At 38.8% G+C, this 12,211-nt stretch overlaps 1 protein-coding gene across 2 annotated transcripts in view; it reads right to left on the minus strand.

The window, feature by feature from the left end:
- Positions 1-12,211, minus strand: part of LOC142158866 (putative phospholipid-transporting ATPase IIB) — a 272,638-nt gene that overhangs the window by 62,757 nt on the left and 197,670 nt on the right. For both annotated transcript variants that reach the window (XM_075213200.1, XM_075213199.1), the window contains exon 15: positions 8,658-8,906. In XM_075213200.1, coding sequence (XP_075069301.1) covers positions 8,658-8,906 — 249 coding nt within the window. The remainder of the gene's footprint in view (positions 1-8,657; positions 8,907-12,211) is intronic.

Below are 12,211 nucleotides of genomic sequence, written 5' to 3' on the forward strand. Positions count from 1 at the left end.
TATTGCTAAACCTATATATGTACAATACACTTTAGTAATATTTTTATTGAGAGATGAAAATAAGGAATCATCTCCTCAAAAGTGAAATCTATGTTATAGCTGCTCAGTTATCCTAGGCCTTTGTGTCCATATTATGTATTTTTCTTTTCAAACCACTAAAAAGAAAACTAGTTTATTTTTTTTACAGTTTTAAACCAAACTTGGGGGATGAATCCATAGATATGTGCCTATTTCCTTGGGTAGTACCACAGGCATGTGAGCACGGGCCCATCACACTTAACTAGAGATGCTCAGGCTCGGTTCCCCCAAAAACCGAACACACCCGAACTTAGCATATGACAGCCGGCTCGGTACTTTCGCTTTTTCTCGGAATTGAAAACGAGGCAAAACATAATCGCTACATCGTCGGCTCTCGGATCTCGCGAGTTTTGAAATCTATAAGTACCGCCCTCCACGGCGATCTAGCGCCATTTCACAGAGGGACATATAAGGGGTAGCACAGTCTGTAGAGCAGTTGAGCAGCAACATAGATAGAATATAAAGAAGAGGGGGTAGCAGTGTTCAACAAAGTCTCCAGTGACATTCAAGAGAGCTCCACTGCTAATTGTCATTGCTGAAATACAAATCCTAGTGCTGGCAGCCTTGGTGTAATTCTGCAGTCACATTCTACTGTGCTATATAGTTAACACACAAAGAGGAGAGCTCCAGTGCTAATTTTCATTGCTGAAATAGAAATACTAGGGCTAGCAGGCTTGTCTTTTGAATTTGCAGTCAAAGTGTACAGTGTTATATAGGTTACACACAAAGAGGAGAGCTCCAGTGCTAATTTTCATTGCTGAAACACAAATACTAGGGCTGGCAGGCTTGGTGTAACTCTGCAGTCACATTCTACTGTGTTATATAGGTAACACACAAGAGGAGTGCTTCATTGCTCCATTGCTAATTCTCATTGCTAAAATACAAATCCTAGGGCTAGCAGGCTTGTTTTCTGAATTTGCAGTCAAAGTGATTGGTGTTATATAGGTAAAACACAAAGAGGACAGCTCCATTGCTAATTCTCACTGCTGAAATAACAATATACTAGGGCTAGCAGGCTTGTCTTCTGAATTTGCAGTCAAAGTGACCGGTGTTATATAGGTGACACACAAAAAGGAGAGCTCCATTGCTAACTGTCATTGCTGAAATACAAATACTAGGCCTGGCAGGCTTTTCTTATGCATTTGCAGTCAAATTGTACGGTGTTATAGGTTACACACACACACACACACACACACACACACACACACGAGAGCTACATTGCTCCATTGTTAATTGTCATTGCTGAAATAGAAATTACAGGGCTGGCTGGCTTTATCTAAATCTGCAGTTACATTTTACTGTACCATAGCTCACTCAGAAACAGGAGAGGTGGCAGGGTTCAGTGCTGAAACATAAATTGTAATAATAGGGCCGTCAGTGTTCTTAAAAGTCTCCAGTGACATTCTACTGTGCCATAGCTCATACAGAAAGAGGAGGTATGACATTGTTGTTGTCACTCTCCAGTCTCAGTCATGATGATACTAATCCCTCTACCTCATGTGCTAAAGCCTATGTTCAAGAGCATAGTGGGTTTAAGTCAGGGAAACGAAAATGTAAATAAAAAGGTTGTACCTTTTTAAAGAAAAAAACCCCTCTCTAACATAGGTGAAAGTTTACTGTAGAAAAACATAAAATTGCCAAGATGCCGTTCTACCCAAAATATTACCAAGCATACCAGCGTCAGGTAGCTCCCATCTCTTAGCTAAATTTCAGCTCCTGCAATCTACACCGTCATCATATTCACCCTCATCATTGTGTACATGTTCCTCAAACAATACTAATTTATCCCCGCTGGAATTCCACCATCACAGAAGTCTGTGCACTTTGATGAAATTGCCAATAATGGCATTCCTCGTGGAATTTGTAGTTCATTTTATGGCAGTGCTGTCACGATTTTTGGGCAATTCTTTTAGACCAGCCCAAATGTCAAAATGTTGTGCTGACTTACCTGCATCACCACTGGGTGTCTTGGGAAAGCTTAACTTTTTCCTAGAAGCAGTTGCCAGAGAAACTGAAGGAGGAGACGTTATTGTGTCATGTACCACTTGAGCTGTCAGCCTGCAGACCAGGAGCTCATTGCATCTCTTGTGATCTGGGACAGCGGGAAATAAAGGCATAGCTCTTAAACCTAGGATCAAGCACAGTTGGCAAAATGTAGTGATCCAATTTCAAGATGTTGATAACTCTTGGATCCTGGTGAAGCAAATTAAGTACTTAATCTACAATTACAATATAGTTAGCGGATTTGCTTTGTTTCATTTCCTCCTTCAATTTCTCTAGCTGCTTCTCAAAAAGTCTAATTAGGGCAATCACTTGACTCAAGCTAACAGTGTCTGCACTCTTCAGAGGTGACTACTTCGCTGGACTAAAGTACATTTCCCCTAAATTCTATTCTTCTTGTAGCTGCTGCATTCTCCTACATGCTGTTGCACAATCCTGAAAATGACCCTAAATATTTCGGGACATAGACAGCATCTCCTGCATGTCATTGTCATTTTTTAAAAAGTTCTGTACCACCAAGTTGATTGTGTGAACAAAACAGGAAATGTGATGGAATTCCCCCAGCTGTAGTGCTCTAACAATACTGGTGGCGTCAGCAGAAATCACATATCCTCAGGAGAGTCCAAGCAGGATAAGCCATGTTGCAATGACATCCCTTAGTTTGTCAAACAGGTTGTCAGCGGTATTACCTCTGACCTGTGCCTTGTCTCGTGTCTGATAACCACCTCTCACTTCCGCCTTCAAGACTTCTCCCGTGCTGCTCCCCACTTATGTAATTCCCTACCACGCTCAATCAGACTTTCCTACCGCCTTCAAATCTTTAGATGCTCTTTGAAAACCCATCTCTTTTTTAGAGGTGACCTTATCCTCGATTACACTATTCACACTAAAGCACCCTCAAAACTATCCCAATCTCCACTTTGAGCCACACTCGCTCCTCTTGCTTCCGGTGTGCCCCCTTTCCTTTAGAATGTAAGCTCTCTAGTGAGCAGGGTCCTCCATACACTTTGTTTTCATGTCTCCATTAATTTTGTCTGCCTTTACTGTGCTTGTTTTACGTATGTCTTGTTTAATGTATGTCCTTGTCTTCCCTACTGTATGGCACTGTGGAGCACTGTGGTGCCTTACAAATCAGCGAAAATAATAATATTATTATTATTAATAATAATATGCTCTTAGTGAAGCAGATGATACACAGAGTAGCCTGCCTCAGAAAAATATGACTTACTTTGGTACATGCTGCTGCTGTTCCTGCTGGTGAAGGCGAATCACCAACCCAGTGGGCTGTCACAGTCATATAATTTTCAGTTTGCCCAGTTTTGCTTGTCTACATATCTGTGGTTAAGTGTACAGTGGGTAGAATGGCATTTTGTAGCCCAATAATTACATTTTTACAAACCTTCTGGTAGAGGTGAGGAATAGCTTTTCTAGTAAAATGGTGTTGTGATGGAATTTGGTAACGGGGACACAAGACCTCAAGAAATTGTCCAACACCAGCTGCATTAACAGTGGATATTGGGCGCAGATCTAATACTAGCATAGTCGCCATGGCATCTGTGATCCGCATTGCGATTGGGTGACATCTTTCAATCTTGCTAAGGATTGTTTAACATTCAATTGTTGTAAACTATTAGTAGTCTTCTTCTTGGTCTGCTTCTGGGTTGAAGATCCACCCCCAGCAGCAGGAGCAGTGGGCCTACCTCATAAGGATTCTTCTGAGGAGTCCTGGATAGGGGAGGAGTCATCTCGCATTAGCAACTTGGATGCAGGATATTGATGATGAAGTTGTTGGGGATGTAGATGGCAGGTGCTGGGATCTAGATCAAAGAAGGGAGGTAGATGATGCTGGACTGCTTGTTGTTATTTTTTTTAGCATAAGTTTCTGATTTACCCAAGAGCTTTCCACGAACTTGCTTCAAATGACGCAACATGGATGAGGATCCTAGATGGTTAAGTTCCCTACCTCTACTGAGTGTGGCTTTAAAAACACTACAAATGGCTAGCCAACTGCCAATAATTCCACACATGAGAGGTAGATTTTTTGGTCTTATGTCCAGGCATGACAATGGCCTTCTTCTTATCACTGGCAAGAACTGCTGTAGTTTTTGTTTGAAAGTGTATGAAAATAATATTGTGACCTGCGAAGTGGTCAAAATTGACTGCAAATGACTTGAAATTAGTGTTATTGAGGTTAATAATAATGTAGGGAAAAAGAAGAGCAAAATTAGGTGATTTTAGCATATTTTAGCAATTTGTCTAAAAAATACAGATCCAAAACCAAAACACATAAGGGCGATTTTGCCAAAACCACAACACAAAGCTACTACAGATCCAAAACCAAAACCAGTTCACCGGAGTCAGTGAGCAACTCTACAATTAACAGTCAAGAGGATGAGCCAGTCACCAAGTGTAGTAATTATGTCTTAAATCTGATGATGCTCAGTCTGCACACTGGTATCTCCAGGGTCTTTATTGTCCTCAGATATAGGGAACAGACCACAGATACTGGGACCTGCGGATGGAAGCATAATCCTTCTCTATATAAAACTATATCTATATATTTTGGGATTGTTTAAGCAAGCTGAACTTCAGAGCTTTACAATATTATGGTTTCTGAGGCAACTTACTATGTTTCATTATTTTATTGAACCTTGCATACAGTACTAATACTAATCAATCTAATTCCATAAATCCTTTCCCCTGAATAAATGCTTCAAAAGCAGAAAATAATTAACCACTGGCAGATTGTAAACCAGCTTCTATTAAGTCTAGTTGTGGGTAGTCACTAAGGGGGGAATTCAATACCCTGCGATGATCTGCCGGACATTACGGCGTTGTCCAGCTGTGCTCATTTTCAGGAACTATGGTATTCGAACATCATACTTTTTCGCTCAGCATCTCTATGGGGTGTGAGAAAAATTCTGTGATGTTACATAGCCACGGAGTGCCTTCATCACCATTTTTGGAGGCACTGTACGGCACGATGCGAGTACTTAAATATCCCCGAGGAGATGGAATTTGAGGTGGGTGTAAATGCCACAGGCAGGTGTGGGTCCATTAAACTAAAATTTGTGGCTCTGAATTTAAACTAGGTCTTATCAAACACAAATGGAAAACTGTTACTAGAATACAGATAGATAAAATACAATATAAGATATTGACTGTGAGTCTGAAGAACACCATATATGGAATTTGTGTTCTGCAGAAGATGAAATACCATTAAATGGACAGTTGCAGCTTGTAGTTTGCGCAATAGAAAAATAAGGCATATACATTCCCACTTTGTAAACAGGTTACATGAAAACAACCTGTATTTTAACAAACCGTTCTGTAGTTCAAAACAATCTATAAATTAAGAGGTTTAACTAGAAATTCATATCAGAATTTAGCATTTTCTACATCTCCTCTTTATGAATTATCTACTATTGAGAACATGACTTAACATGTAATAAAAGAAAATCCACCTCAGCTTAAATCAGCATTTAAAAAGTGACAAAAATGATGTTGTAATCTGTCCATTATAATGAAAATAGTAATAAATCATCCACCACTAAAGATTGGCCATGATAATGTCACTGATGCCAATGAAAATTTTTCCAGCACTGAGGAAACATTTTACACAAGCACAAAATACATTTTACTAATTAAAACAATTATTTATACAAAGATTAAAAAATAGGTGTTATTCTGTGAAAAAAACACCATTCTTCAAAAGTTTCAATAGAAAAAAATAGTATTTAATTCTAAACCACTTACACAGGTTGAAACTGTGTATATTAAATGACGGGGTCATGTATTACGCTGATCTGTTTAGACACATAAATGCAGATGGTAAGGTAAAAACATCAATTAAACCATTTACTTGCATAAAGCTCTAGGGTGCAATATTTAAAGCACTTTATTCAATAAAAAATGCTTTTAAAATGGTACTTTGGTGATTGGGAAAAACTAGAATCATCTGTCAATGTGACTGCAAGAAAGTTCAATAAGCTAAATAATGAACCATTTACATTATTTTCCTCAGGCTCCATGACTTATGTCAATAGAACTATTTAAAAAATTATGATGTAGACCTTGCACTTTGCAATACACATGTGCACATCCATTTCTACCTTTTCTGAGCTAAATGATACAAAATGGTCCAAAGTTATTTGGTATAAATATTATATACATTTATGGGATGTGTTATCCAGAATACCTAGGACCCGGGGTAATTTGAATAAGGGATTGTGACTTAATTTGGAGCACAAGGCCTAAAACTAACTCAGATGTAAAAAAAGAGTCCTGTCTTTCCTCACACTGGGGCTGATTCATTAAGGATCTTAACTTAAGAAGTTTCTTATTTAAGTCTCCTGGACAAAACCATGTTACAATGCAAGTGGTGCAAACAAGTTTTCTGTTTTGCACATAAGTTAAATACTGACTGTTTTTTCATGTAGCACACAAAGGGGGCGTATTCAATTGTTCCTCCGGCCGCCGGAAAAACGAGCGCGTTAAAACTATTACCGTTATACGGTAATATTGCGCGTAAAAATTGTTAATACGGTAGTTTACTCGCTGAATTTCATCTCGCAGCTCCCTGAGCGAGTAATTACCGTATTAACAGTAATAGTTTTAGAGCGCTCGTTTTCCCGGCGGCCGGAGCAACAATTGAATACACCCCAAATACTTGATAGCTTATTTGTACACTGAAATTTAAAGTTGATATTTGTGTGCTACATGAAAAAACAGTCAGTATTTAACTTATATGTGAAACAGAAAACTAGTTTGCACCCCTTGCATTGTAACATGGTTTTGTCCAGGAAACGTAAATAAGAAACTTCTTAAATTAAGATTCTTAATAAATCAGGCACACTGTTTTTGTTTTCTCCTCAATATTATTATTATTGTTGATTTGTAACGACGGAGCATACAAAAAACAGGGACATACAAGGTAGACAAAAAGAATGCAGCCAAGAAAACAAAGGATAGGGAGGGTCCTGCAAATGAGAGGGCTTTCAATCTAATTTGAAGAGGGCACAGCTAAGAAAAAGGGAGAAAGTGTGGCAGAGGGGAGAGAGTTATGTGGGGTTATGACTACATGACTATGAGGTTTATGAGGGAGATGGACTTCCGGAGAGAATTTGAATATTTAAAGACTGTGGGAGAGTCTGACTGTGCAAGGTAGGAAATTTCATAAGTGAGCAGCAGCATGAGAGAAGTCTTGTAGGTGTGAGAAATGATTACCAAAGATGAGGAGAGACGCAGATTAAATGTGGTGTTATTGTTGGAGATTTGAGGGGAGGTGGTGACTCTAGGAGGAGGGAAGACAATAAGCTCCGTTTTGAAATGTTGAGATGACAGCGTGTTTTAAGGAGGATGGAAATGTGTGAGTGGAGAGACAAGTTGAAGAGGTGAGCTAGAAGTGGGCATGCTGCGAGGAAGAAGGAACGGAGAAGATAGGAGGGAATAGGGCTGAGGGTGCAAGTTGTAGGTTGAGATGAGTGCAGAGATTTCATCCTCGGTTACTTGAGTGAATGAAGTGAGGGTGAATTGGAGGGTGCAGGACAAACGTTGATGGGGTGAGCAGGATTTGGAAGGAGTTGGTTGTTAGAAGATTAGGTTGATATCACAGAAGCGAAGTATGTTTGCTTAGCAAGTAAAAGGACATGTTTGTAATTGAAAGTATGAATTTATAGTGAAGGAAGTCAGCTTTAAAACTAGATTTTCTACAGTGGTGTGGGAGCACTTTTGCACTTCCGTTTGGTGTGCCATTGTTTATGTTTGGACCGTTTGAGACTGTATGTGGTGGCTGCATTGTCTAGGGCAGAAGTGCATTGTTATAGAAAGAGGAGACTTGATTAGAGCAGGACAGGAAAGTTATAGAAGAGCTATTTTGGTGAAAATGGGAAGTGGATTGGGTCGAGAGTATTTAACTGTTGTTGTCTGTGTGTGGAAGTGTGTGAGGGGCGGGGTTTGGGGGGACATGAGCAAGGTGAGGCTGAAGAAAAGAGATTTTGGTCTGAGTATTGGAAGGATAAGTTAGAGAATCTAGAGATAGAGCAGAAACGGGAGAAGACAAGGCAAGGGATACTACTATGGTGTATAGTTGAAGTTGACTGCAGAATGAGGTAATGATACCTTGCATGTATAACATGATCACCAAGCAGCAACAATTATTTACTTGCTTTTCTTCCAGTATTTTGGAGATATCTTGACAATTAGACTATAGATAAAAATTAATCATAGGATAGCACAAGTGAAAGTCGGCTACTTTACACCTGATCAAGCAGCTCACCTCTCCGAAGAAAAGCCAAACATACATACAGATGAAGAACATTGTCTGTGGCACAAAGCTCTTGTCTTACAGTTGTCACTTTCATTAAGAATTTGTAAAAATAAAATATATATCGTGACTAATACACAGAATTAGGTACAGAAGAGCAGACACTATACTTTCCATTATTGTAGTGCAAATATTATATGTTGACAAGCCTGGGATTAATAAAAGACGTAAATCAAAAACTTGCATCATGATTTGTAAATAGACATTTTGTGCTTAAAAATGTCTAACAAGCAACAACAACATGCAAACTGACCTCATCGGGGCTTGAGGCCTGGTAGGTGCGGTTTTCATCACTGAAGTCCTGGTCTACTTCAGCACACTCCGTTTCTCCATTGACTCCAGCATGTGGTTCATAAACAGGGGTAACATTGTGACACAAAGCAATCGCCTTCACTGCTTCATGGACTCGGCTGCTCACAGTCTTACGTACTTTAGGTGCTGAAGGCTGGATCTTTCTTGAAGGAGTAGAGCTAGTATTGTTATTAGTAGTTTGGAGCTGTACCTTCAATGCAGATAAAATAAATTGTATCATTATAAACTTAATTAAAGTGACTGCATTATGGTATGTTTATCATTTTATAAAAGAATGTAAAATGTTTTAAAGTTAGCTTATAATTACATATACTAATAGGTGACAAGATTAAACTGTGTGACTTCAGAGATGTTGAGCAAGTCCAGAGTTTAAATGGATCACAATTTTCTTATACGGGAGTAATTTGGCTTTTCCAAGCTGCAGAGCTACATTATTTGATTGTGTCCTTTTAATCTTAATAGTGAAATTATGTCATAATATGTAAATGTAGGAGATGTAGTTGAGGGTTATCAACCAAACTCCAAGAGAAAAAACCCATTTATAATATTGATTGGTCTTCATTCAGCTGACTCTTCTATACATACATTGGAGTCAAATGGACACAATAATACATGTCCATAAAATGCATTTTGGTCAGAAGCAATAAAATATGCCATGCTCTGGCCACAATGTTTCTTGGAGCACAGCCCTCACTTTCCTTGTATATTGATCATTGTGACTTGTAGAGTCAACTAGAGCAGAACTTATATGTATGATGTCATTATTTCAGGTGGTGGCATGTGTGCTTTGCTCTTAATATTTTTCTTATGCTAAAAAGAACATAAGATGGATTGCCTTCAAAACAATTATGTCTGTCCATGAACGATACTGGCATAAAATTAGGGATGGCTAATTTTTATTATAATAATAGTGATTATAATAATGTTGATGTATAGAATTTTTAACTTTTATACAGGTAGTGAACAAAAAGAATTGGAAATAGTAATATAAAGTAACTTCATAGTGAGGACAACCATGGATGTCCAAGTATGGCTTCTGTGCAGTGGCATTGAGTCTACCAATATCTAGAATTGTGCAGGAGGGATGTAGCCTCATTCTTCCACTAGATTGTCACCGATGCCTGCTTAATGGTGGTGGAAAATGTTGTCTTAGACAGTTTCAAAATATCCCATAAATGATTGTAGTCTGATCCAGTGACAAAAAAAGCCCTGCTATGTTGTGACTAGATGGGGTTACAGTTACCATCCCCATCCCTCACTATAGACCAAAACACTGCAACTGGTTGCTAAGGACTCTGATGGACCCTATCAGTATTATCCCTTGCAAATTTAAAGATTTGATTAAGTCTCTGGCTGGAAATATATATGGACTACAATCTCAAGTTCTTAAATGTAGCCAGGTGGGCTGTTCGCTGGTGGAAAGTTTGTGTCAGAGCGTATGGGATCATTGGGGTCTCCAGCTCCATTGAAAGAGACGTATCTACAGCTTGGCCAGGGAAATCGTATCTCACAGTGTGACCCAGGAGCAACGCACTTACAGCTGGGCTGGTCAAAATGTATTCACAGCCTGGCCAGGAGAAGAGTAGTTGTTCTTGAAAAGTACATTTGCAACATGACCTGGAGAATCGTATTTACTGATTGCCTGGAGGAGTGTATTTACAACCTGTTCGTAAAAAGCGTATTGCTTAATGGAGCGGTCCCTGAATTTATTTCTAAAACTTGACTATTACAACAATGTACTCCTAGCATCCTGGTGTACCTTACATGCAGTTGCCCTGATAACTGCATCAGGACCACTTGCAAAGCTATAACTTGGTCTGGGAACTGTATAACCTACTCCAGTTAAGTAATTTCTATTTATCCATTAGTGGTGCCATATTATTGACTCTGGGATGCTGTGTGATTCCTGTGATATTCTGTCTGTTATTTTTAATAGTGTTTATTATTATTATAGCCATTGTTTTAAAGCTGTGTTTTTCCATTTCTGTAATAAAGATATTGTTGTGTCTTCCATCTCTCCTTGCCTGTGTGAACTAGGAATCCCTAGATATCAAGGTAAAATAGTGGACTTAAGCCCTAACACCCTGGCTTCATCACTTATATGAATAACATCAATGTCATGTTCATCAAACAACTGGGAGAGCATATGTGCTCTGTGGATGAGGGCATTGTCATCCTGTAAGATATCCTTACCAACAGGAAAAAAAAATTGGCTACATGGGGAGATGATCACTCAGTACTATGAAGTAGCAATTAGCATTTACCTTGCCTTCTAAAGGAATAACTGCACCCAAAATATGCCAGGAAAATACTCTCCACTACATTACAAAATCACCACAGCTCTTCATTGTTGGAGGCAAGCATTCAGGGCTGTAGAGTTTTTTTAGGTTGGCCTAAACATATACTTTTCTCTTTGTTGAGAACAGCAAGATGATTCATCTTACTATATCACCTAATCCAACTGCTAGGCAGTCCATTGTCTGTGCTCTTTACACCACTGCACTTGCAAACATGAATTACCTGATGAACAGTTTATGCACAGCACTTTGATATCCAGCTCTGTAGAGTTCTCCTTGGAACATATTTAGTAAGAAACTGGCTTCTTGCTATTGGTTGAAATGTGCAGTCAATTGATATGCAGTTCCTCACCTGTCTCGTCTTGCACTTCGAATTAATGCATGGATATGATGATATGCCAACATAACCTTAAACCATCTTGTGGAATAGTAGTACTCTTGAGTTGTCTTGGTCACTATAGCTTCTGTAAAATGCACTCCAACAATCTTGCCTCTTTCAAAGTCACTGAGGTCTTCTTTTGTAGGCATGCTAGCCATAATTAAAGGCAACCAGAAATATTCAGTGTTTGTACGCATGACCCTGGCAATACTGGAATGTTATTTGCTTAATCAACCCCTGTGTGGTAACACTTGCTTTCCATATTCTTGGTATCATTCAGTTACCCAGGTGTTTTCATTTTTGATCCACTATCTCTACATTATTTATTACCTTCACAGATGAGCATTTAGAGCCATTGCAAAAGTATGCTGGGGAGCAGTACATTTTATTTATGGCTCCAGCTTGTCTTTAAATAAGTGGAAACAAAACAACATTGTGACAATTTCAATATTCAACCTTTGAGTGAATGTATTTGTTCAGCAATTATCAAATTTCCTTATTACATGTGACAGGCTCTGTAAGATGGAATCAATATATAGTATGCATTGCTGTCAATAATTTACAGGGACAGTCTTAAGTTTTAAATATTTCTCCCTAAAGATTTCTGTCCCTGTAAATATCCCTATTACTACTGACCAACTGTACACTACAATACTGTAGAGGGTATTTCAACAGATGAGTATTTAAAATGAGATAAAAATAACCAGAAAACATGTTATGACAGGTACTCTAGAGCAGCAAGGTCCATCTACGCAGTATCATCAGTGATGTACTCTGAGGTATTACCCAGCAGTTATGTGATGCTGGCGATTATTTTAA

Source organism: Mixophyes fleayi, chromosome 5, assembly GCF_038048845.1.
Source record: "Mixophyes fleayi isolate aMixFle1 chromosome 5, aMixFle1.hap1, whole genome shotgun sequence".
Classification (NCBI taxonomy): domain Eukaryota; kingdom Metazoa; phylum Chordata; class Amphibia; order Anura; family Limnodynastidae; genus Mixophyes; species Mixophyes fleayi.